This window comes from Mesoplodon bidens, assembly GCF_964165515.1.
Source record: "Mesoplodon bidens genome assembly, chromosome: 10".
Lineage (NCBI taxonomy): Eukaryota > Metazoa > Chordata > Mammalia > Artiodactyla > Ziphiidae > Mesoplodon > Mesoplodon bidens.
Window position 1 is genome coordinate 67,132,760 of NC_138172.1, and position 26,578 is coordinate 67,159,337.

A 26,578-nucleotide genomic window follows, 5' to 3' on the forward strand; every position below is an offset into this window, starting at 1 on the left:
AAGTTGGAAAACAGTTTAATGATCACTCACCAAAATGTTTACAGGGACAGACTACTCCACTGCTCCTGCTGTCACCGTGTCCTTCACGGTAGAGTATCACAAGTCAAAAGTTTCTGATTGTTTCATTTACTTAAAACCAAATGTAAGAAACATCCTAAGTCATTGCAACTTCAGGCTTCAATGTGAAACCGTCAAACCGTCTTGGAAGGGTTTTCTTCCTGAAAGCAGCATTCCTGTCCAGAAGATGCTTAAGGCTCATCAACCTTTCTTCTCCCAACTAGCCAGTAATAAATAGTTAAATGCCTCAGAATGCCCTCAGAGGTCCCAATATTTAGTCAAGGCAAGTATGAAACAGGCTGCATGCCTTCAAGGTATAATGAATATCAGAGTTTTGAGGAAGAGATTAAAGCATCATGGAATCCTTCGAGGACTGAGATACTAAAGCACCAGTGCAGAGAGTCTCATGCAATAGGAAGTCTGGAATGAGTACTTCTTCCTTCAGTACCAGGCCCTTCTAGACTGTGGTTTAGAAGAAGATGATTTTTTTGTGCTTCGAGTTGGGAATTTGCCCCTTCGACTTCAGCCTCCGAACAGCCTCCCTCATATGTTTGGGTTGTAGCGGTGGCATTTCTCCCCACTTCTCACACACATCCAGTGCTAAACAGAGGGCAAGGAGAGAGCTTCATTATCACACAAGAGCTTACGTATTACAATCCTTTTGAGTCCTGTAATTCTCATTAACTCTTCTTAAGCTTGCTAAAGAAATAAACCAAGACATTTTCCCTTCTTAAGAGAATGCTATAAAATGTATCATGTTAGCTTTAGTATATCCCACGTCAGGTTTTATCATAGGCAACAGTTTAAAACATATCTTCTCCTTAAAAGAATAGGTATTTCACCAGCTAGAAATTAGCAATGGGCAGCAGCCAGGTTCTTTACTTGATGGACAGGGGGCAGTTCCCAGGGTTCATAACATCAGGGACAACTACTCACCATACCACACTGGTCAGCCCCAGTGACTGCTTTTTTTTTGTATCTTTACTTTTGGCAGCAGAAATGAGCAAAATCCATTGGAGGAAAATACAAAGTCTGCTTCTGTCACCCTGGGCTGAGGACAGGAATCAGGAGGGCAGATTTCCTAGGTGTTTCCAGGCCTTCCAGTATTGAAACTTCCAAGGAATAATGTTCATGCTCTCCTGAATGCAAGGCTCCCTTTCTAGTGTAAATGGAAACCACCACTGGTGCCTTAATAAGTCCCTCACTATAGATATTCTTGGAAATAAGACCACCACAGGCTCAATCCAGTATTTAGACCAACACCACTCACCTTCTTCTACCACCTCCCCGACGAAAACTTTGGAAATACCAGACATAGCAATAACAACATTCTGAGACACAGAGGTACCAGTGATGGACTGGATCAGCTTGAAAGAAGGACAAAAGACTGTGATTAAGGTAGTCAAGGACCGGCTTTGGAACATAGTACCCATAAGAGCTCTGCACTGAAAGAGTTCACTAAAGGCTGGATTTGAAATTGACACCAGTAAAACAAAAGGATTCAGGTGTATAATGGCCTATTCTATTTGTTGAGACCCTATCCCTAGAATACAAAATTACACCTGGTCAGATTATTGAGGGGCATGCTATTTTTATTTTCCTGCCTAAAGGTTCCACCAACTTGCCTAACACCTCACTTAAAATGCCAATGGATACAGCTCTTGAGTCTCATTCAGTTCTCATAGCTCATGGAAATGAGTGTGGTAGTCCATCCTTACCCTTTTAATGGCGGCCTTAGGGAAAGCTGACCGGCGATACATTTCATAACGGTTCAGCTGCTCCTCAGAAAAAGAAGAAACCAGGATTCTAGACAAAGATTCAGGTCATTAAGTTCACTTATAAGAATGAATACTTAAGATATATATTATTATGTCAATAAAAGCAAGTCTCAGATATTTAAAAAATAAATTTTTCAAGGGATCAATAGTATTAGGCTTAGTGTTTATGAGGAATGAAGAGAAAGCATTTCTACTCTTATGGAACTTGACAATAAGTGAAATGCAAGTTCCTTTCTTACTTCACTAAGAACAAAAACAACAATGTTGGGTCATTGAATCACACTACACAGGTTATGTTTTCAGCATTAGGCTCTCTCTCCCCATAAGGCTACCTCACTACACTTCACTTTTTTTTTTTTTTTTTTTTGCGGTACGTGGGCCTCTCACTGTTGTGGCCTCCCCCGTTGCGAAGCACAGGCTCCGGACGTGCAGCCTCAGCGGCCGTGGCTCACGGGCCCAGCCGCTCCGCGGCATGTGGGATCCTCCCGGACCGGGGCATGAACCCGTATCCCCTGCATCGGCAGGCGGACTCTCAACCACTGTGCCACCAGGGAGGCCCTACACTTCACATTAAAGATAAAAATTTAATATGTAAATTTATATTCAAATCAGTAGTTTCCAACATTAACAGATTAAGGGGAAATTTTATAAAATATATGGAAAAGGGTTAATAATCTTAATATATAGTTAAATTTTCAAATAAATTAAAAGATGGCCATACCAATTTTAGAAAATGAGCAAAGGAAGTGAATAGGAAATTTACAAAATATACCAATGGCCAATATATAGAGAGGGAAAAAATTAAGCTTCAGTATTAACTAAAGAAATTAAAATGATGAACTAAAAGCAAGATTAACATTTTTCATAAAACAGATAAAGAAGTATTAAAAAGCATGGTATTAGTGAGGATGGGAGGACACAAACTCATACATGCTGGTAGACTGTGAGGTGGAACAACCTTTTTGGAGAATCTGGAAATACAAATGAAAATCCTTTGAAAACGTTCATACTGTTTAAACTACCAATTACCTTCTAGGAGTTTATTTTAGGAAGTAAATGGACAAGTATGCAAAGATGTGCTCAAAGATGTTGATCATAACGTTGTCAAAAGAGGAAAAAAAAAAACCCAGAACAACTACAGAAATAGGTTACATCATAGTTCATCCACATAATGGAATACAATGCGGCCATTAAAAATGATGATTTAGGGGCTTCCCTGGTGGCGCAGTGGTTGAGAATCTGCCTGCCAATGCAGGGGACATGGGTTCGAGCCCTGATCTGTGAAGATCCCACATGCCGCGGAGCAACAGGGCCCGTGAGCCACAATTACTGAGCCTGCGTGTCTGGAGCCTGTGCTCCGCAACAAGAGAGGCCGCGATAGTGAGAGACCCACGCACCGCGATGAAGAGTGGCCCCTGCTTGCCACAACTAGAGAAAGCCCTCACATAGAAACAAAGACCCAACACAGCCATAAATTAATTAATTAATTAATTAAGGGAAAAAAGGATGATTTATGGGCATATTTACTGACATGAAAATATTTAGCTAAATACTGATATATCAAACATTAAAGAATATATCTGAAAAGGTATATAGCCAAATATATACTCTGGGTAAATTCTGGGTGGTGGAATTATAAGTAATTATTTTTTCTATTTTTCTGTATTTTCTGAATTATTTGCAATGAACCCATACCATTTTTACAATCAGAAAACATAATGAAGCTATTTCCATTTTGAAGAAAATTATGACCTAGATGTATAATTATTGACATGGAAAACATTTACCATATATAATGTGGAAAACAGGTTACAAACAGTCTTTAACATCTTTGAAATTTTTTTTTTTTTTTTCGGTACGCGGGCCTCTCACTGTTGTGGCCTCTCCCGTTGCGGAGCACAGGCTCCGGACGCGCAGGCTCAGCGGCCATGGCTCACGGGCCCAGCCGCTCCGCAGCACGTGGCATCTTCCTGGTGGGGCATGAACCCGTGTCCCCTGCATCGGCAGGCGGACTCTCAACCACTGCGCCACCAGGGAAGCCCTGAAAGTTTTAATTTAATCTATATATATATAAAGAAAATACCTTGGTGAATATACATCAAAATATTAACAGTGTTCATTTTGGTGGTATGGTGATATTTTTCTTTTTACTTATATTTTCTATACCGTAACATAATACAATATTAATTGCTTTATTTTCTTTTGAGTTTAAAAAAGAAAAAAAATTTAAGGACAAGAAAAATGTATTAACTTTGTGTGATTAGGTTGGAGCCTTGAAAGGGGAAAGATCAGAAAAGTGACTTACTGCATCTTTTGAATCTCATCTTCATCCACTTTCTGCTTCTTCTCTTTCTTTTCTTTGGTATCTATTTTCAGTTTTTTGGCTGCAGGAGTAAGTAATGATGAGTCTTCCCTTTCAACTGCTGTTAAATCTGAGATATCCTGACTCTTGAGCTAAGAAGACAAAAGAAACCCTTTATATATTTGGCCTACTTCCCAGACTTGGGTAAGGTAAGAAGACATCATTTCTCATTACAACACAACAAATCTACTTATTTCTGTAGTTTTTTGGTTCCAGGCATTGGCTGTACCATCAAATATAAGCTACCCTGTCTCTCCTGAAGGAGTTTTTAGCCCCGCTGTGGAAAGAAAGCCTACTAAATAGTCCAGTTTTCCAGGTTAGCTATGATCCTAGTTCCAGTTATCTGTTTACAAGGGCAATGTAGTGCCAAGGATCATGAAAACCACTCTCCCCCTGATCGCCTTCTTCTGACCTTATTTTTTAGAGGGGATGTCATAAAAGTCCTCTCTACCCAGCCAGCTCTTCTTCATCTAAATCTATAGATCTCTTTACTGATGATGATTCTATGTGGAAAGAATATTAAAAAGGAGGCACCTTCTCATCAAAGCAGTGTTTTTCTGAATTTGGGATTTTAAGTGAGCTTCTCCCACATGTAGGGCTCTTTTCTTCCTATCTTTCAATACCACTGTATCATGCAAATATTTACTTCCCATTACTAGACTGATAACTTTAGTTATTCTTTAGTTCTTTTAATTAATTTATTTTTGGCTGCATTGGGTCTTTGTTGCTGTGCGCGTTCTTTCTCTCGTTGCAGCAATTGGGGGCTACTCCTTGTCGCGGTGCACGGGCTTCTCATTGTGGTGGCTTCTCTTGTTGCAGAGCACGGGCTCTAGGCACGCGGGCTTAGTAGTTGTGGCTCGTGGGCTCTAGAGCGCAGGCTCAGTAGCTGTGGCACATGGGCTTAGTTCCTCCGCAGCATGTGGGATCTTCCCGGGCCAGGGCTCGAACCCGTGTCCCCTGTATTGGCAGGCGGATTCTTAACCACTGCACCACCAGGGAAGCCCTTAGACTGGCAACTTTTTGAAGATAGGTTTGTCTCTTATTTATCTCTCCTCACATAAATATTTTTTTACTCATTGTTTTTTACCCATTGTTTTACTCATACTAGATGTTTAATATCTGTTTAATAATGACAACAAAAAAATCCAAACTTCATCCCCTCCAGCAATATAGAATCTAAGGATACAAAAAACCTCATTAATGAGATTTAACTTCTGCTTCCTTAAAGAGAAACTCACATTTAAACTCATACAGGAATATGAGAAGTAAGTTGAGAGCGAAGGCAGTAAATCTTTAACAACCTTTTCAACTTCTTCTCTAGTTACTGATATATACAAATTTTCTAACTTCTTTGTGCTTCAATTTTGGTGATTTACATTATCCTTAAAAATGAGCCATTTTTCTTGAAGTTTCAAAATTACTTGTTCTAAACTTGAACATCAAATTTTCTTAAAGCTTAAAGATCTCTGTATCAGTGCCTATAGCCCTTTCTTATTTCATAATGTTGTACATTTACATTTCAAATAACCAGGTCTTAATTTTATTGTTTATGTTTTTAAGCACTAATTCATTAACATCTACTTTCATCCTGATTAATTCCTTGCTCCTACATTCTTCTGGTTTATTTTGTTCTTTTTCTGGTTTCTTGAGCTGGGTGCTTATTTTCAATATCTCTTGTTTGTTAGTAAAAATATGTAAGGTTATGAATTTTTCTTTAAATAAAGTTTTGGTCAAATCCCATTGGATTTGATGTGGCGTTCTCTTTGTTAATTTCTTTAATCCAAAGGCTATTTAGAAACTAGTTTAAAACGTCCAGGTGTTAGTTTTTTGGAGGGAGTGGGAGTGGGAGAAACTTTTTGTTGTTAATTTCAGGTTCTATTGCACTGTACTAACAGGATATGATCTGTTATGATTTCTACTTTTAAGAATTTATGCTTTTCTTTGTGGTCTGGTATATGATCAGTTTAAAAAACTGTTTCACATTGGCTTCCCTGGTGGCGCAGTGGTTGCGAGTCCACTTGCCGGTGCAAAGAACACGGGTTCATGCCCCGGTCCGGGAAGATCCCACATGCCGTGGAGCGGCTGGGCCCGTCAGCCATGGCCGCTGAGCCTGCACGTCTGGACCCTGTGCTCCGCAACGGGAGAGGCCACAACAGTGAGAGGCCCGCGTACCGCTAAAAAAAAAAAAAAAAAAAAAAAAAAAAAAAAAAAGTGTTTCACAAGCATCAAAAATTTTTTTTATCTTCTAGGTGCAAATTTCTGTATGTAGTGAGCTTTTTACTGGACTAAGCTAATTATTACTTAAATCCTTTCTGGCCTTGAGATCTGTTTTAAAAGTTCCTTCTTAAAGTAGTTTTGTCACATTTTTCTTTTTCTAAAAGTTCTTAACTTTATATATTTTGATACAACTTTATGCTCTGAAAGTCTGTTTCCATTTAATTCAGTGTCTTCACCCATGCTCTCACACTTATATTCCAACAGGAATTATAGCTCTGAGACCCCAAGATTCTACCTTCAGAAATGGAACCTAGAGAACGCTGAGATTCTAGTATCCTGACTGATGCTCAGCGGAGCAACATTGCTGAACTCTTGGGATGGCACAATTGATAGGTTTGGTGCCATGGAGACCCTTGGACATCAGCACCCAGGTCACTGGTAGCAGTTAAATGTCCGAAGAGGATAAGAACGTGACTAAATTAGTAACTACCTCAAAGTCTCCCTTTAACGACACTGCAGCCTATAATGACAAAGTTACACTTAAGCAATATCTAAGAAACCATATTGGGGTGAAAGTAGTACTAGGAATCCTGGGTTCTAGCTTTTGCCCTAAGTTTCAGTGTTGATTGGCATTGACCTCAATTTCCTCACCAGGAAAACCAACAGGCAATTTGAAATTCCCTTAGAAGTAGCTTTAACGCCTAAGGGCAGGGATTAAAAATATTGAGCCAGTGCTTGGGTCTCTGGAACTGAACCGGCTCTGAAGGTTTTGTCTCCTCTCTCCCCCCAACCCCGCTATGGCAGATCTAAAGGGTCATGGTGAGTTCGACTATCTTAGCTTGGGAGGGACCAACCAAGAAGCCTGTCAAGCAGCCAGTGACACAACTCCTCCGGCCTCATCAACACATCTCTCCCTACCTCGCCTTCTTCAGCCGAGGCCTCTTTCAATTCCCCATCTGCGTCTCCGTCAGTTTCCTCCGGGATTCCGTCCGTGTCAGTAACCCCCGGGCCCCCAGGAGCAGCGGCCGTCTCATCTGACTCGCCTGTCTCTCCACCTTTTTCCGTGGGCGACTCGCAGGCATTATCCATGGCGGCGAGAAGAAGATGGGAGAGGAGATCGCGGTGCTGTCAGACTCAGGAGCTCTGGACTCCGCACAGTACCGCAGCCCGGCAGCTTACTTCCTGTCGTCGCGCTGCTATGACATCACCCATACCGCTCCTCCGAGAGGTCATTTAGAGGCGCGCCTAGAGGACTTCAGGGCTCCGATTTACTTCTGATTTGGTGGCAGTGGGGAGAGGGAAAATTGAGGGCACGGAAATCAGTTTATGGATTTTCCACCTTGGGAAACCAGCATTTGTAAAGGAGAGCTTTGTTGTTTACTGAAGGGCTTCTTTTTCCTTTCCGTCTTTCTCAAAACGCAGTGTCAGTGAACTCCGTCCTTAATCCTCTTTCCTCAGAGTAAAGTTTGGGGACAGGAGAAAACTCAATTCCGTTGTTCGCCCTTGTTGTGGGATGCGGCTACCGGGCAAACGCAGGCGGGAACTCAACCTCTTAGAGTTCAATTGGACAGAGACCTCGGGCTTGTGTTAACATTGAATTGCCAGCATTTCTCTTCCGTTCCTCAAGCACCTAAAATGAAAGAAAATAGTCATACAGCTTGAACAGAATTTATCCAGTGCATTATTAACTCCACAACTACTGAGCGTCTACTTCGAGCCAGGAACAGTCCTAGCACCACAAACAAAAAACAGGCGGTTTCTACGCAATTGTATGATTTTCCCAATTCACCAGGACTCAAGATTGGGGTCGGTTTTACAAATGTGACTTTTAATGTCACTTTGGTTAATGTCATCAAAAGTAAGAGGAGGGCTTCCCTGGTGGCGCAGTGGTTGAGAATCCGCCTGCCGATGCAGGGGACACGGGTTCGTGCCCCGGTCTGGGAGGATCCCACATGCCGCGGAGCGGCTGGGCCCGTGAGCCCTGGCCGCTGAGCCTGCGCTCCGCAACGGGAGAGGCCACAGCAGTGAGAGGCCCGCGTACCGCAAAAAAAAAAAAAAAAAAAAAAAAAAAAAAAAAAAAAAAAAAAAAAAAGTAAGAGGAAATAGGGGCTTCCCTGGCGGTCCAGTGGTTAGAACTCCGCACTTCCACTGCAAGAGGAGCGGGTTCGATCTCTGATCCGGGTACTAGGATCCCGCATGCCTCGGGGGCGGCTAAAAAAAAAAAAAGAAAAAAGTAAGGGGAAACAAATCCTGCTGGGAGGGAGATATTTCCTTTGAGTGTTTCGCTTTAACGAGCCATTTCAGGGATTGGGAGCATGAAGTGCGGATATTTCCCTTTTAAAATTTTCCTCTCTTTCCTCATTGCGGTACGGAGGGGGGCATTTTACTCACGTCTTTATCACTAGGTTCCCACACCCATTACATATTTATGTGTTCAGAAGGAATGGCCTTGGAAATGTAGGTGCGCGTTACCATATTCCTCTCTTTGTTTCTACACTGCCTGGATGAATTACCGTATTTTCTGTCCTGCGAGCTCCCAAAACCTTTGGAAAAGGAGCGCACTTCGGGAGGCGCAGACAGGTGAACCGGGTTTGTTCCCTTCCACTTATACAGCGGGTGAACCTGCGACGCTCTCCTCTTGACCTGGGAGGCCTATCTCTGCGCAGCGGGGTGCACTCGGCGCAGACCACAACCACCTGCTCCCGCTCGCTGAGCCCCGCCCAGCTAGGTGGGCAAGGGGGCGGGGCGCGGGGGCGCTCTGACGCGTGACGCCGGATCCCGGAAGTGACGCGCTCCTGAGGGAAAAGGCGGGGGGAGGGGGGTGGTGTCCCGGCCGGTTTGGGGGGCGCGTTGCCCGGAGACCGAAAGTTTGCGAGCCAGAACAGGCTTGGCGGCGGCCCCGGAAAGGGGGTCCAGGGGGCGGCGGCCCTGGGGATGGGGAAGGAGCAGGAGCTGCTGGAGGCGGCCCGCACCGGACACCTCCCGGCCGTGGAGAAGCTGCTGTCCGGGAAGCGGCTCTCCTCAGGCTTCGGGGGCGGCGGCAGCGGGGGCTCAGGGGGAGGCAGCGGCGGCGGCGGCGGCGGCGGCGGTGGTCTCGGCTCCTCGAGCCACCCCCTCTCCAGCCTGCTCAGGTGGGTAACGCTACGGGGCTGGGCAGCTGCCTGGAGACCCCCCTTCCCCTGCCCGTCTCCTGGGTCCCCAGAGAGATCGGGGCTCCGGAAGCCCTGGCGGGGTGGGTTTGCGGGGTGCCCCGGGGCGAGGGCAGGCGGCCCAAGGGGAGAGGGGCGCCGGTGCGGGTCCGCGCGGCGTCAGGCTCTCCTCGTCTCGCCTAACCCGGCAGCGAAGAATGGTGGGAGTGCCCAGGTGGCAGCCTCCGCCGCATGGCACAGCCGGGCTTCACCCTCGCCCGCTGTTGGGTGCCAGCTGTTGTATCTCACAAGCCACTTTAGAGTAGAAAATATGTATATTTTAAATCTCCCTCATCTCCTGCAGAAACTCCCACGCCTTGCAGAATCTCGCGGTTCCCTTGGAGGAAATTCTCTTGATTCCCTTCTTTTGGGAACTTGGAACCTTCCACCAGGCTCTGCAGGACGTGGCTTTTGTTGTTTATATTAAAATTGCCTCTGCGTTTATCACGCTCAAAGTGTTCTTTGAGCCCCTCTTGTGCTTGAAGCGTCAATTCTGGTTCCTTATAGTGAATCTCATTGGATTAGTCTGTTAAGTGGCATATGCAGGGTTCATCAGGGGGTTTATTCATCAAAAAATAAAGCTTTAGAAAGGCTTGTTTAGGAAGCTGAGGGGAGCTTTAAACTTTTCCAAGGTCTGTTGTTAAAATAAACACTTGAATCTGGAGCTGTAAGGGTTGAGAGAAAAAGGTCGTTTTTATGTGGCTTGGAGGGGGGATTGTAGATGCTTTGTCAGTGTGAGTAAAATGTGTTGTTTCAGCAGCACTTTCATAGCCGGTTTTCTTTTCCTTCCTTGTTCTATTGAGGTTTTTAAGAAGTGGAAGTTCATTTAGAAATGGCTTCATTCGCTTTTGTTCCCCATTAGTTTATGTAACTTCAATTTGAGTGAGCTTGGACCAAAAAAGCCCAAGGCTCTAATAAATTGTTAGGTATTAAGCACTGAGTGCAAACCCAGGTCTATACAGGAAGATATTAAAAAGCAGTCTAAGAGGAGAACTCTCCCAGGGGGTTCTTTTGGGGAGGCAAAACCCAGTACCATTTGCGGCAATTTCCAGCCCCTAGAACAATGCTGTCACATAGTTAGTACTCAGGATTTGTTGAATAAATAAAAGTATCAATTAGGAAATGATGCGTTTTTACATAAACTGATGGTGGTACTCACTGTTAGTAGTTCAGAGAAATGAGACATCACTGTGGGATGAGATGGAGATCAGGGCTTCCAGGAGGAGGGGGACTTCAGCTGACTTTGCAGGATGTGAGGATTTGGGTAGGTGAAGTACTATGAGAGCGTTCCAAGTGGGCACACCATGGTCAGGGGTACTGAGGTGGGAAAGGAGACTTATTTGGTGCCAGTGGGTCACTAGAAGAACTTTCTGTCTGGAATCTTAAGAGGTTGGGTGTGATAAACAGAAATAATAATAATGGATGGCTATACTTCCATCTTTCAGAGTGACAGTCTTTATGTTTATATTCCCAGTTCCTAGATCAGTGCCTGACACAGGTGTTCAATATATGTACTTCGAATACATAAATTGGATTTTGAATCTTACCTGGATTACTTTGATATTCCTGCACTTCTGATGTCTGAGAGATGAGAGAAAGACCATACCGGTTTGGAGGTGCCTGTCTCTAATGAGCTGAATGCTACAACATTTGGCTGTTTGCCAGAGATACCTTACCCCCCCCACACCCCCTCCTTAACTACCTTGTAGTTAAGCAAGACTAGAAAATCTTTGTTGATTTTCTTTTTTTTTTTTTTACTTTGGGCCTCATGTTAATATGTCCAGTCTCTGTCATAAAGGGTGGATGTTGTCTCCACTCCCTTGTGTAAGAGAGCTGACTCCTTCTGACTTGTTCCTGTATCTGTCGTCGATGGTAGATGGCCTCAGAGCTGCCCCGGCCTTTCATCCCTGTGACTCTTAGGGGCAGGGAGGATCTGCAGGCACTAGTTACACTAGGTGTGCCATTAATTAGAGGTGACTCTGATTAAACCTAGTGAAAGATTTCTGAGAAAATGAAACCATGCATTTAGATAATCCCTAGGTCAGCATGTCCTCGCTTTTTAGGTTTGGAAATAGTAGAGGGTAGGTCTCCTATGCCCACACACCCCACCTCAAGGACCCTGGGTTATTTAATGAGAGCTGTGGAATCGTAGCTTCAGATTTGGCCCTTGGATTAACTGCCATATCCTACCCCACTAGTATTGTCAATTGCAGCCTACGTTTGTCCAGCTGTTTGGAGTGTCCAAGTAAAGCAGGCAGGAATAGGAGCTTACAGCTGCAGTGGATATAAATGTTCTGGATCACAGGTATGTTTGTCTACTCATCTGTTTATGACCCAACCCACCCCCACCCCCATTCTACAAAGGCTTTGTGCTTATTCTTAAGCTACAAAATGCCTCCTCTCTCACCCATCCCTTTTCTCTTATACTGCTTGGGCTTAGGTCTTAACCTCCTAAAGCCCTCCCTAATGACCCTAATACACACAGATCTCTCAGGCTTCTGCTTCTTTGGAACCCATTATCTGCAGTGAACAGTAGTGCATCAACTCATACTTTGCTTGCCTAGATTTCACAGTTTATTGCTTTACATATAGTAACCCTCACCAATTGAGAACATACCTGCTGAGGATCAGAAAGTCAGCAAAGAAGACTTCTACTAGGAAAAAAAGTTGTTATGAACTTCATGTCCTTCTAACCTTCACTTATTTACCGTATACTTATTCAGAGGCAGTATAGTATTACGCTTCAGACCACTTGTTCTGGAGTCAGACTGCCTGGATTCACGTTTCGCTGCTACCACTGACTAGCTGCTTGACTTTCTGTGAATTACTCCACCACTCTGAGCCTCAATTTCTACATCTGTGAAATGGGGGGAATATTATCTGTTTTATAGGTATTGTCTTATGTAATGTGTGGAGGAAGCTCACCACAGTTTCTGGCACATTGTAAACGCTCACTGTTAGGCTTCCCCAGTTCCATTGAGCGCGTACAGTTTTGCCATGCTGTACCTGCCACGTGCAAAGTGCCATGCCAGACATGTCTTAAGTGCTGCTCTTTTACTCTTGGGTATCTGTTTTCCAAGCCACAGCAGATTAGAAACAGTAAATAAGGGAGAGGCCCTGCTCAGGCAGGCACACTAATGCCATTCACCCACCAGATGTTTACCCATCATCTGCTTTGTGCTAGGCCAGTGTTGGATGCACTGCAAAATTTATCTCAGGCCTGGCACATAGTAGGTAGTCTGTCAAAATTAGTCCTCTCCCAATACAAGGTCTGTTTCCTTGTAGTGTTTATAGTAGTATGATATGTCTGTGTGACAGATTGGCAAAATAAGAGAAAAAGCAGTAAAAGGCTAGCATAATTTTTCCCACTGCCAGTAATTTGAGACTATTAACATAGATGAGTATAGCCCTACACACCTTGTTAGACCCCAAGCATCACTGCACTATAGCTTAGTGCTGTAGTATCTGTTTATTGTGACTCTTAGCCAATCAAATAAAGATTAAACTACGTTCAGTATAGCTTGTTAATGAAAGTACAAAAAATTTTAGTTTTCTATCTAAAATGATTGAAATATAATATTTGTTATTTCAAAGGACAAACAGTAGATTATCTAGAAAGCATAGTTATCTTAAATGCCTAGTCCTACAGAGGTTCTGAATAGCATGGATTTTACTGTATATAATACTGTCTCATTTTCTAATTGTTGAATGTCTAATTGTTAAATGCCTTTATTCTGTAGCTTGAGACAGGCTCTGTTTTAAACTTTTTTTTTTTCTAAACGGTATTTTTCAGCCCCGGGCACATAGTAGGGCACTCACATTTTCATGTTATGGAGAGTTTAATATGTTTATGGCTATAGTGAAACTACTGATTTTCAGGAAAGCAACTTCTGTTTGAGAATACAGTAAGATTTGGATTAAAAGTGTTCTAACAACTAAGGGAAGAAAGTTCTGAGGAAAGGAAAAGTTAAAAGAAAACACAATTCATTAGTTTAAAACTATGAAGTGGATTATGAGCTAAATACTGATATGTGTCAATGTGAATGATGTAAAGTGAAATGCACTCCTGAGGTTCAGAAGCACAGAGAAACAGACCAAAGGTTGTAAATGAGGAATAGATTGTGTCATAGTCTAGGAAAGTTCTATACCTGATTTTTTTTTTTTTTTTTTTTGCGGTACGCAGGCCTCTCACTGTTGTGGCCTCTCCTGTGCGGAGCACAGGCTCCGGACGCGCAGGCTCAGCGGCCATGGCTCACGGGCCTAGCCGCTCCGTGGCATGTGGGATCTTCCCAGACCAGGGCACGAACCCGTGTCCCCTGCATCGGCAGGCGGACTCCCAACCACTGCGCCACCAGGGAAGCCCTATATACCTAATTTCTTAAGCATGAGAAGAGTGAACAAGAAAAGAAGCCAAGGAGGCTTGCTGGAGAAATCTGAAAATTTATAGACAGTAGCAATAAATTTGACTATAAACTAGATTTTTACTCTATTGTGGGTGGTGGGGAGATTATCCAAAGGCAGCCATAAATTTCCCAAAGATATGAAAAGGTTCTGAAATAAGGAATGAAGAATGGAAAGTTTCTTTGTTTTTTTTTAATTAATTAATTTATTATGGCTGTGTTGGGTCTTCATTTCTGAGCGAGGGCTTTCTCTAGTTGTGGCAAGCGGGGCCACCCTTCATCGCGGTGCACGGGCCTCTCACTATCGCGGCCTCTCTTGTTGCGGAGCACAGGCTCCAAGACTCGCAGGCTCAGTAATTGTGGCTCCCGGGCCCAGTTGCTCCACGGCATGTGGGATCTTCCCAGACCAGGGCTCGAACCCGTGTCCCCTGCATTGGCAGGCAGATTCTCAACCACTGTGCCACCAGGGAAGCCCGAAGAATGGAAAGTTTTGAAAATTGGATCCCATTTGAGGGACAATAATGGGTTCTCTCCAAATGTCAGAAGGTATGACAAAGTTATTCATTGTTTTAAAGAAAGAGGATTCCTGGGCTTCCCTGGTGGCGCAGTGGTTGAGAGTCCACCTGCCGATGCAGGGGACACGGGTTCAGGCCCCGGTCTGGGAAGATCCCACATGCCGCGGAGCGGCTGGGCCCCTGAGCCATGGCTGCTGAGCCTGCGCGTCCGGAGCCTGTGCTCCGCAATGGGAGAGGCCACAGCAGTGAGAGGCCCGCGTACCGGAAAAAAAAAAAAGAAAAAAAATGAAAGAGGATTCCTGATGTTTATTTAAGGAATTCATACTTAAAAAAAAAAAGAGTGATTACCCTAACCATTCTATTGAAATGGCCCCCGAGAATGGATGGGTAGCTTGGAAATAATAGTGACATGACAGCTGTTTCTCATGCTGACCCTGTTACTTTTGCCCTCCTACTCTGCTAGATTTCTTTTGAATGTGCCTATTTTGAGCAAGATGATTTTAACATCCTGAGGAGAAGTGTAACAGTGACCATGTAAGGATGTAGAATGGGAGGCTTTAGAAGCAGGAACTCATGGATTTGTGTGATCTAAGTTCCTGCTCTTCTAAGAGAATGCAAAAACAAAACAACAACAAAAACACAACTATTTACTAGGATAGCAGTTGTCTGGATCTTGCACTAAACCTTCTTAATTCATTAAAAATGGTTTTTAAAGAACTTAAAATACTTCTTTAAGTATAATTTTATTGGGATGGCAACCCTTTTCCTTTCATTTGGAATTGCTGTACATTTTTGCTTTCTCAAAAGCAGAACGTGGTCCCCCTGTTAAAAAAACAAAACAAAACAAAAAAGGTGGCATGCCTGGGAATGACTGCAGCGTGGTTACTTTATATCTAAACATCTAGAGCATGCCTAATGTTAAACTGAGTAAGGCATCTACTGGTAGTAAAAGATAATTTAACATAAATTTGTTAAGTCAGCGATCTCCCTTTTCCTTAATTCTCTGATTGAAGTTCAGTTTTGAAAAAAAATTTTTAATAGAGAATCTATTATATATATAATTTATTTGTTTATTTATATTTTGGCAGCACTGGGTCTTAGTTGCGGCATGCAGGATCTTTGTTGTGGCATGAGGGATCTTTTTTAGTTGCAGCATGCAAACTCTTAGTTGCGGCATTCATGTGGGATCTAGTTCCCTGACCAGGGATTGAACCTGGGCCCCCTGCATTGGGAGCATGGAGTCTTACCCACTGGACCACCAGGGAAGTCCCTGAAGTTCATTTTTGAGTGTCTTAGTTACAGAAATTAGAGACGGGAAACAGTGAAACAATCCTGTGAAGAATTTGGTTTGTATCTAGTCAGCTTCAACATGTTCACTTGTCCTGGGAGGTTCTGGTCCCAGTGAAAGTTGCATCTTTGGCCAGAAAAAGCCCTTTGAAGGTTCTTCCCCCTACCCCTCACCCTCCTTGGTTTGTTCACGTCAAACAGCTATGAATTTTGGTTTGCAAAAGGAAGTCAAGGCTATTTCTGCCCTAGTCTTCAGTAGGGAAAGTAAATTACTGGGTTTTATAGCCCAGAGACACCAAGGAAGCCCCAAAAGTAGATAGTGGAGAGTTTGTTCTTGGAAATGTCAGGCTGTCCTGTGGGCAGGAACTGGGTCTCTTCTGGAGAGCCCTCAGAAAATGTTACCCACACCGATTTCCAAAAGATTACTGGGAGATTTTTTGTGGTATAGAAAATTATATTGTTACATTCATAGAACATCTTCAGATAACTTTGGTGTGGTTAGAGTTAATGGTAGTAATACTAGAAATTATATGGTATGGCTTCATATTTATCCTTTCTCAGTAATTTGTAGATCAAGTTTGTTTAGTTTACAAATCAAAAAAGAGTTTTTAAAATGTCAGTTGTCTCTGCTTTACTTGTGATGTTCTTACCACTATTAAAAACGGTGGAGATGATCCAGGAAGCAGAACAGCCCTCTGGCTTACTTAACTGGTGAGAGTTTAGCCTGGCTGCTAAGGGTCAGGCTCTGATCCATCTCTGCCTTGTGACTTAGGCAAGTTATATAACCTCTCTGAGCATCTGTGTCTTCATATATATAATGGGTCTAGGATAGTACCTACCTCCTGAGAGCATCCCGTGAGTTAAGGTGTGTAAGACACATAATGCCTGGCACATGCCAAGGGCTTGGTGAACCTGGGCTACTACAGTTATCTGATGGGAGCCCAGTGCTTGCCACCTTTGATGAATCTGGAATGATAATCCTGTTTGTTAAGGACATGTGTTTTTTGTTTTTTGTTTTTAATGTTCCCATTTAAAAATTTATAGTAATTGATAGCAGAGGCTCCCAACATTTTCAAATATGAGTCCCCTTTTCAAAAGCCTAAAAATGGTAACGGTGGCAAAGTTACAAACTGATAAATGTTCACAATCTGTTGTCTGAAATCTTGGGGTTTAGAATCCAGAATTTTGGGGGTGCTGGAGGGTAATACTGAGCTCCTACTGGGATCTGGGGCAGCACTCTGAAACATTACATTTTGAAGTGAAACCTGTTAATATTCACACTAAATGGGATAAATATGAAGCAGCTCCATATCAGTTTTGCACCTAACCAAGTCTGCCGCTAACTTTCGAAAATTTATTTGCATAACTTTTTGGATTCCTGAATTGTAGACAAGGGATTATGGACTTCTGCCTTTATTATAGGAAAATTGCTAGACACATAAAAGCACAAAGAAGAAAATAAAATCATCTATAGTTCCACCACCTAAAGAAATTAACTGTTGCAATTTTGGTGTACATACTTTGGTCTTTTTTCTATGCAAACTTTTTTTTTTTCTTCCAAACAGACAATGTTCTGTATGTACTTTGTCTCAAATTTCTCCTTGGTATATTGTGAACATTTTCCCCATCATTTTCTATTCCCCTCAACCTCATTTTAAATGGGTAAGTGGTATTCCATAGTGTGTATGAACTGTAATTTATTTAATCCCTTCCCTACCATTAGACATGAGTTTGATTTTAGTTTTCTGCTGTTGGAACAACACTGTGATGTACATCCTTGTAGATAAGTTTTTGTGCGTGCTCGTGCTTATGACATTTTATATACTCAGTAGTATAGTAGATGTAATTTGAGTATTTAACCAATGCAAAAATCACATATGTGCAGTTGAATTTGAGGACTCACAATAATTCTAAGGCCCCTTACATCTCCTGGGTCCTTCTGATTGGAAAGTAATGTACTGATCTGTGGCTGCTAAATGCTACTTATATTTAGAAAGTTACCTTTGTGCAGGCACAGGATTTTTATTAGTCAGGTTGGGCCTCTTGGGTCCTTCTTCAGAGGCAAAATGTTTAGAAGAGGGCCATTAATAATACAAATGCGTGGAGCAATATGCTTCAAGCAGAATGAGACAGAATCCATTTTGTTTTTACCTTTTGTTGTTCTAGCTTTTATTGTGGGAAATTTCAAACATATAGAAGTCGAGAGAATAAAATAATGAATCCTCACATACCTCAAGTAACCATAAAACAATTATCAGCTTATGGCAAATTTTGTTTCTTTTTATCATCATCCCCCCCAACTCAATTATTTTGAAGAAAACCTATATATCATTTAAGTGTGTATCTCTAAAAGATAAGGACTCGTTAAAAAATATTAAAAATACCACTATCACACCTGAAAATGGCAATTCCTTGAAACCATCAAGTGTTTAGTCAGTCAGGGTTCAAACTTTCCCTATGGTCTAAAATATTGTATTATTTATTTTGGCCACGTGGCTTGTGGGATCTTAGTTCCCTGACCAGGGATTGAACCCAGGCCCTCAGAGAGTGTGGAGTCGTAACCACTGGACCACCAGGGAATTCCCCAAAATATTTTATATTTTATAGTTGGTTTGTTCAAATCTGTGTTCAAACAAGGTCTATACATTGCATTTGGTTGGTATGTCTCATAAGTCTCTTTAAATCTGTGGCTTTCATCTCTGTCATTTTTTCATTCCAGTTTACTTGTTGAAGAAAAAAAGGTCATTTGCCCCATTTCCCAGAGTCTGGGTTTCGCTGATTGCATCTCTGAGGTATCATTCAACATGTTCATCTGTCCCCTGTATTTCCTGTGGGCTGGAAATCAGATCTAGGCTTGGTCTGATTCAGGTTCAGATTTTCTGGCAGGATTTCTTTCTAGGGGATGTTGTGTACGTCCTTCTGTTTAGTCTTCTTTTTTGTGATGTTGGCAGCCATTGATGATCACGGTCTAAAGCCATGATTTAGAGTTTGCAAAATGGTGATTTTTCATTTCTATTTTACCTTCTTCATTTATTAACTGGAATACTTTTTGGAGAGAAACTTTATAGAGAAACCTCATGTTATTAACTACTTGGTTACCCTGAGGTAGAGTTTGTGTAGGGAAAGATGGATTAAATGCTTGATTCTTTTCCCTTACTTACCAGTTTTCAGATCAAGTTGGTTTCCTAGTAGTCTTCAAAGGGTGTCCAATGAGTTTCTTGTGAATAATCATTATGAACTTGTACTTTTAAGCTTATTTGTGCTTCAGTAATAACCTTTCTAAAATGTGCTCTGAGACATTTAGACATTGACAGCTTTACTTTACTATGTAGAGCAGTTGAACTGGTTTGTAACGAAGTGGTGTTGTTTGTATTTGTGTATTTTAATTGAGTGCTATTTCTACTCAGAGTGCTCCAGTTTGTGCTGGTTCTTCTGGTCACTTGCAAATCAAGGATTCTAATCTTCCAGAGTCTGGATTAGTTCAGCTGGCTTTTAATTTTTTAAGTTTCCTGCTGGCCATACATGCCCCTGTAGGTAACAGAGCCTTAAAAAGATACTCTAGAGACTTTAGTAACCAAATTTCTTTAGATTATAATTATGGAAAACCCACTAAAAATGGTGTTTTCCCACCAGGTTTATGGGGTGGCTCTAGATAAGAATCTAGGTGTGTCAAGGTGAGTTGTTACTTATTCAGTCTCATATGTTACTCTGAATATGTTTCATGGTGTCACACTTTTTACATAAACATTGAAGAGTCAGTTGAATTGTCTTTCATTAAGTATACTAAGCATAGATCTCTGTCTCATTATTGACTTCTGAGCTGTTGCATTCAGAGCTCCCACTCACAGGTCCGATTTTGAGTTCCTGTTCTGCCATCTGTATATTTTCTTTTCTTGGTTTGGAGCTCAACTATTTATGAAAGTATTTCTTTTGTTTTATTTTATCCATTGGTTTTATGTGTTTGGAGTGAGGGTGGGAGGACTGGGTCAGGGTCCTTCTGCTTTGGCTCAGATTCCCCCCCTTGACCAGCCAGATGTACAAATGCTACACCTGTAGTATCAATTTAAAAGTGATAAAAGCAGCACATGGAACCACTTATTTGTTTCTTTTTGACAGTTGTTGGGACAGTAAGGGTTCTACTTCAGAGAGATCTTGGCCTCTATTAGGCAATGACAGCATCCAGCTCCATCTTACTCCACAGCACTTTCATGTTGGGCTCTCAGATTCTTTAAAGAGCATTGTCATGAGTTAAGATGAAAAATGAAAACAAAAGCAAGAGAAGAAATATGTTGGACTTTACTGAGACAGGAAAATGTATCTTAAAACACGAGCTTCATAGTGCCAAGGAGTTCACACTGTCGAGTTGGATGGTGCGTAATTCTTGCAAGACCGAGGCTGTGCCTCTGCCTCCATGTGATGGTGTCTGTCCTCTGTCGGGGCTGCACACTGGCTTATCCCTGCCAGTGAGGACTCGATGTGACTGGAAAAGCAGCTCCAAATGTATGTCCCACTAATAATAGTACCAGTAGTCAGCATTTATTGACCATTCACTGATATTGGATTAGTAGCCTTCATTTGGAGGGCATTATTAAGTGCTTGTCCTTACTAAGATTAAGAAAGTAAATTTTATTATTATTGTCCCTCCTTTTGTTGAATTTGTGACTTTCAGCTTTGCTTGTGTATAGTCAGATCTCCTAATTACAGTTCTTTTCAGTCATAGCGAAAGCTTAAAATCTCAGGGATTTTAATTTTCTTAATTAAAAAAATTGGAAACTCTCTCTTCTTACCTGTGAAAAAGTAGAGACAGTGGTGCTATTACTTGAGGTATCAGACGCTTAGAAAACACAAGCTAGTGTATTTGGAGGTGGTGCTTTATTTAACCTTAGGAGGACCCTTCTTAAAGGGAGTTTCTGCCTGTACCGCAGCCCTTTTTGTCTGAGTGAACCAACCTGTTGACTTTGTTTTCCTTTCACCTGAATAAGCCTTCGTTGTGATTTTCTTTTCAGTTTCCTTTAAACACAATCCATTTCTCAAGTTATTTTTCCTTTTGAATTAAAATTGAGACCTACTTCTAAGAAGTCCAGTGGCCAGAAGAGCTTTCAGAACAGATCATTTCAAAAGGGCTGTTTACCTGGAAAATTCTTTCTGGGGTTTGTTTTTAGATCTTTAGCTCTTTGCTGGGCCTGGAGAGGAGCCTGGTCCTGGCTTTGTTCATAACTGTTGGTGTCATGTTCACTCCTCCTCCTATGATCCAGCTTGATTCTGGATCCTGGTTCGGTTCACCTGCCTGATTCTTGCTTCTTCAGGTTGCCCCACAGCCCTGATAAAACTTCCACAAAAGCCCAGCTCAGATTGCAGTATTTGAGGTAGTTCACTCACAAGTTAGTTCACAGCAGCTCAGAGCTGTCGCTACAGACTCTGTGGTAGGTTGGGATGTACACGTTGTTGGGGAAGAGCTTTACTTCTTGAGCACTTAATACTTTCCTCTGTCTGGACCCAGAACTTTACATCTATATTTTCTTTTTTTTTTTTTGCGGTACACGGGCCCCTCACTGTTGTGGCCTCTCCTGTTGCGGAGCACAGGCTCCGGACGCGCAGGCTCAGCGGCCATGGCTCACGGGCCCAGCTGCTCCGCGGCATGCGGGATCTTCCCGGACCGGGGCACGAACCCGTGTCCCCTGCATCGGCAGGCGGACTCTCAACCACTGCGCCACCAGGGAAGCCCACATCTATATTTTCTTAGTCTATCTTCACAGCATACCTGCTAGCTAATTGTTATTATCCTCATTTTACAGATGAAGAAGCAAAGGTTCAGGGAGAGGTTAAAGTGACCAGCTCAGGGCCACGTGGAGGAGGGCAGAGCCAGGAGTCTGACTCCCCAAACTTTTGCTCGTAAAGCATTGCGTTTGACTACTTGGAGAACTGTGTCTTTGGAAGAAATTCAAACCACCCCTTACTATATGCTTAGGTAAAATTTTACCCCCAAAATTAGGAATTTATTTATTTTAATTTAATAGTTGCTTTGATAACACTTTGTGCCATCCTCAGTTCTTAAGCACTTTACAAATATTAGCTCATTTCATCCTCATAACAACACTTTGGAGAGGGCACAAGTAGTATTGCCGTCTTACTGATGAGGAAACCAAAGCCTGGAGCCATCAAATAACTTGCCCACTGTAGTAAGCTGGGAAGTGCTGAGGCTTGCTTCCAAGCCCAGGCAGACTGGCTCTGGAGTCCTTAGTCTTAGCTTTTAGGCAACTGGGGATTGTTCCTTTTATTAAGAGTGTAATACAAAATCCCTTTGGAACACTTTGACTACATAAAGTGAGAGGCTTATTTTTTAAATCATTGGCAATTTCCTTGGAATATAAGAAAGTTAGATGAGGGGAATGTCTTTAAACTTATGCCAAATAATATATTAGTTTAGAGGATATAGGGAAAGCCATGCAGCTCATGAAGAGGAAAAAGCCTCCCTTATTCTCAAACTTCCTCAAACTTTTCTTCTAGAAAATTCTCACCTTCCTCTCAAGCAGATTAATGCTTTCATGAATTTCACCTCTGAGAAAATTCAGTACCCTCCCCTCCCCCACCAGATTTTAAAGTGATAAAGATTTGTTTTGGACACATGCCTGCCGGATGTACCACAGAGGCCAAAGGGTGTGCAAGGGAAGTAAATATAAACAATTGGCAAGAAACTAGAGACCTGTGTATTTGAAATTATTTCTAGCTATTGCTACCCATCCTGCTTTTTTACAATTCCTTCCCCTTCTCCCGCCTCATTAGTGGTTTATGACCAGATTTTACATTCCCAAACAATAATTAGTTTGTCCATAAAATGACTTTCAGAGAGTATTGTCTGGCTGGTTCAAATGATTGTTGATAGTAGTTTGAAGCCTGGGACTATGGGAAATGTTACTTCCATAATCCTTGGTGCTTTAATCTTCACAATCCTGTGATATTGGTATTAGTGGCCATTTTACTGATGAGAAAGGTTAAAGTGACTTGCCCAAGACCGAGATTTTCCATTTGCAAGGCCTGTAGAGTCTATCTTATGTGGAGATCATGGCTGCCAAGAAGATGTCTGAGTCCCCAGGTTGTAGAAGTAGAAGGAAAAGATAGTATTCTAGCTGAGTAGTTCTGAAAACACCTATGGGTCCTATATGCTTAGCAGTAATAGAATACTCTATTACTTTTTATCTGTTACAAATGAAAATACCTCAGATGTTGAAATTGGCAGAGATTCCAGATTCGTTACTTTTTAATCTGTTGCTATCTCCATTATTATATGTTTAAGAACTCGGCTGGAGAATAGTTTTCTTGCTAGTCACTCTTAACCAGCAGCCTTTTCGCTGTCTTTAGCAGACCCAGAGCAGACTTTCAGAAAGGTTTTTAAGTAAATGATCGAGGGTTTAGTGTTTCACTTTAAAGTTTAACAGTATTTTCTTTCTTGGAGAGTGTATACAAAATCAAGATCCAGTACTTTTACTTAAGTTTTTTCAACCAACTTAAGTTTTTTCAGACAGAGCTGTCTTTTTAAAAATGTCTTTTCTTTTAACCATCATGATCTGTTAGACTCTTTGTCTTTAGTTACCATCATTTCTGTTTCCTTCACTTTTTAATATTTACTCTTTAGTCAACTATATATCTGAAAAAATGTGATTATATAATAACGTAATAACCACCATTATTGCCGTGTGTGTGTGTGTGTGTGTGTGTGTGTGTGTGAACACTTCCTATTGCTCAAGGTATTATCTGATTTCCTACTGGTGATGAAATAATGAAGTCACTGGTTGACTTCATGTGATGAATCTGGCTGGCATCAGTTTTCCTTATTACCAGGTACTGGGACTTGCAAGATTTTGACACCTGTAGGCTTAACCTTCTGCTTTTTGACATTGTTTTGATTGTGTTTCACTTTCGTTTTAATGTGTTTAATTTGTTTCTCATTGCCCACTTAGTATTCATACTTATACTAGTCACTTAGAATTGGTCTTTTGGGTTCGTGCAGCCATCTGGGATTGAGTGCAACAAAATCTAAATCTTGTCTTTCCTTCCTTCACTGATTTTGATGTTAGCCTTTTATTTGATCTGTAGATACCCAGACAAAATCTTTAAATTAAGCCTTAAGTTCTTCTTGTCTGTAGAGTTGGTCTAGGACTATCTGGAACCCTAGGGTCTGGAAACCACATAGGTCTCTTAGTTTTACCCTTTAGTCAGCCTCTCCGTGCTTGAACTCTGAAGGGAAGAGGATGAGGATTAGACAGAAAAATCAGTCTACAGGGAACATGGTCTCCAGGAACCTTCCTCCTTCAGGGTGCATGCTGCCTCTGGGGAAGGGCATGGGAGAGCAGGCCCCCAGGGGCCTTCCGCCTAGAATTACCTCAGCCATTCTCTAGTTGTATGATCTTGGCAATATATATATATATATATATATATATTTTTTTTTTTTTTTTTTTTTTTTTTTTTTTGCGGTACGCGGGCCTCTCACTGTTGTGGCCTCTCCCGTTGCGGAGCACAGGCTCCGGATGCGCAGGCTCAGCGGCCATGGCTCACGGGCCCAGCCGCTCTGCGGCATGTGGGATCTTCCCTGACCGGGGCACGAACCCGTCTCCCCTGCATCGGCAGGCAGACTCTCAACCACTGTGCCACCAGGGAAGCCCCTTGGCAATATTTTTTACTTCTCCTGCACCTCAGTTTGCCATCCATAAAAAAAAGGTGGGGTGGCAGTGTTTGTAGCGTTTCCTGACAGAGGTCCCAAGGAAGGTGCATCAGCACGTCTTAAAGCAGCTGCAGAGACAGACTGGGGAAAGGACCTACTGCTTACTGTACTCTTACTGTGTGCCAGGAACCATGTGGCTTTTTCTACACCTTGTCCTGCAGGGTGGCTCAGGAGAGGAAGAAGCGTGTCGTCTCAGCTATGTGAGTGTGCAAGCGGGCCATTGCTCTTTCTGCCCTTGAAGCTTTCATAAACAACTACATTCCTGTATGTCAAGCATACTGCTGTAGGAGATACTTAGGAATACGAAATTGATCAGTTCCCTTAAGAAATTGACTTGATTAGAGTGATGATAAAATGGCCCTATGATCTCCTCAGAGAAACTATTGATTCCAGGACTGGGGCAGGGAAAATAAAAAAAGACGAATTTGTCAAAAGAACACAAGCCAACCTGAAAGAGCTCTCAATGGCCAAAGTTGGAACAATTTGAACAGCAAAATAAAAAGCAATAGTAATGGATTATAAGCCAAAGAATAAAATAAACATCTATGAGTTAATGATATAAATGATTGAATAAATAAGTAAATGGGAGAGAAGAGATAACTCTTCTTTTCAGAAGAATTCCAGTTAATAAATCTAGAAGGAGTGAGAGGAATAGAAAATTGCCATTAGCACACCACAGTAATAATTGCTGCAGGCAAGATCTACCAATGAAGGCTAAAATTAGTTTGTGACAGTTTAAGGAGAAACAGAATATTAGCATGGCCTTAAAGCATCTTCCAAAAATATTTATTAATTACTGTGGTGGTTTCAAACCATGTCCACATATTCTTTGAAACTCTCCTCTCCTGGGGGTGGAGTTTAATTCCCCTTCTCCTGAGTGTGGGCTGGTCTTAGAGCCTGGCTTCCGAATAATAGAGTATGGAAAGGGAAAACAGTAACTTTACAGTGGAAGAACTTGGCAGACACCACCTTGACCAAGAGGTCAAGGTTAATATTTTTAGTCATGTTGATGTCACTTACCCCCAGATAGGATGTGATGAGAAGGGCACTTCACCTCTTATGTTCTTCCCCCAAAATCCATAATTATGGGAAAACAGACAAACTCAAACTGAAGAGCATTCAACAGGATACCTGACTAGTATTCTTTAAAAGTGACAGGGCTGTGAAAGACAAGGAAAGCCTGAGGAACCATTACCGAATGGAGACTAAGGAATTATGCCTACAAATGTAAAGTGGACCAGAAAAAGGGCATGAGTGTAAAAACATTATAAATCAACTATACTTCCAAAAAAATTAAAATAAACAAAACTGGGGTAATCTGAATAAAGTCTGTAGTTTAGTTAATAGTATTGTACCAGTGTTACTTTCTTAAGTTTGGATCAATGTGCCGTGGTTATGTAAGATGATAACATAAGGGGAAGCTGGGTGAAAGGTACGCAAGAGCTCTGTACTATCTTTGCAGCTCTTCTGTAAGCCTAAAATTATGTCAGAATAAAAAGTAAACACACAAGTGCCATGTCAGGTGGTGGCTCTGAAGTCAAGTTCTCTGGGTTCAAATCTTGCCTTTGCCACCTACCAATTGAGAGAAAATAGACAACTTTCTTAATTTCTTGGCCTCAGTTTCCTCATCTCTAATAATAATATCTCCCATATAATAAGACTGAGTGAAGATTAAATGAAGTTATGCATGTAAATACTTAGAACAGTGGCTGGAACATAGTAATGGCAGCTGCCAATATTAATATTTATAAAGAGGAAGTCCAACCACCTTTTAGGTACTTGACTGTTTAGCCGTGGATATAGATAGTTGGTGCTAAAGGAGGTTGGAAGAAGAGAAGATGGTAATGGACTAGGGTGGTCTGGAGACCCCTCCCCACCACTCCGTATACCCCTAGGATGCTGGCTTGATCATGTTTAGACTTCAGGCCTGAGAGAGAGAGTGAGAGAGTGTGAGATTGAGAGTAAGATAACACTTCAAAAAATTGTTTTAGTCCCAACAGGATTGTAGCTATACTTTGAGTGTTTGTTGACTGAGAAACTATGTTATAACAGAGT

General features: G+C 42.0%; 2 protein-coding genes across 9 annotated transcripts in view; one reads left to right on the plus strand and one right to left on the minus strand.

Annotated features, from left to right (window-relative positions):
• On the minus strand, window positions 1-7,621 carry TAF11 (TATA-box binding protein associated factor 11). Of its 2 annotated transcripts, XM_081246921.1 has the most exons (5): window positions 7,333-7,620; window positions 4,141-4,289; window positions 1,776-1,863; window positions 1,328-1,424; window positions 1-657 (listed from the first exon to the last, which is right to left on the minus strand). In XM_081246921.1, exons 1-5 carry the CDS (start codon window positions 7,501-7,503, stop codon window positions 527-529), a joined length of 636 nt encoding a protein of 211 aa, XP_081103047.1. In that variant the 5' UTR covers window positions 7,504-7,620; the 3' UTR covers window positions 1-526. The 2 variants fall into 2 exon arrangements, with proteins under 2 accessions (XP_081103047.1, XP_081103048.1); XM_081246922.1 differs by lacking the exon at window positions 1,328-1,424 and having other exon boundaries at window positions 7,333-7,621.
• A 1,628-nt stretch (window positions 7,622-9,249) lies between these two features.
• The window catches only part of ANKS1A (ankyrin repeat and sterile alpha motif domain containing 1A), a 188,739-nt gene continuing 171,410 nt past the window's right edge, over window positions 9,250-26,578 (plus strand). For all 7 annotated transcript variants that reach the window (XM_081245311.1, XM_081245312.1, XM_081245314.1 and 4 more), the window contains exon 1: window positions 9,250-9,545. In XM_081245311.1, coding sequence (XP_081101437.1) covers window positions 9,349-9,545 — 197 coding nt within the window. In that variant the 5' untranslated portion in view covers window positions 9,250-9,348. The remainder of the gene's footprint in view (window positions 9,546-26,578) is intronic.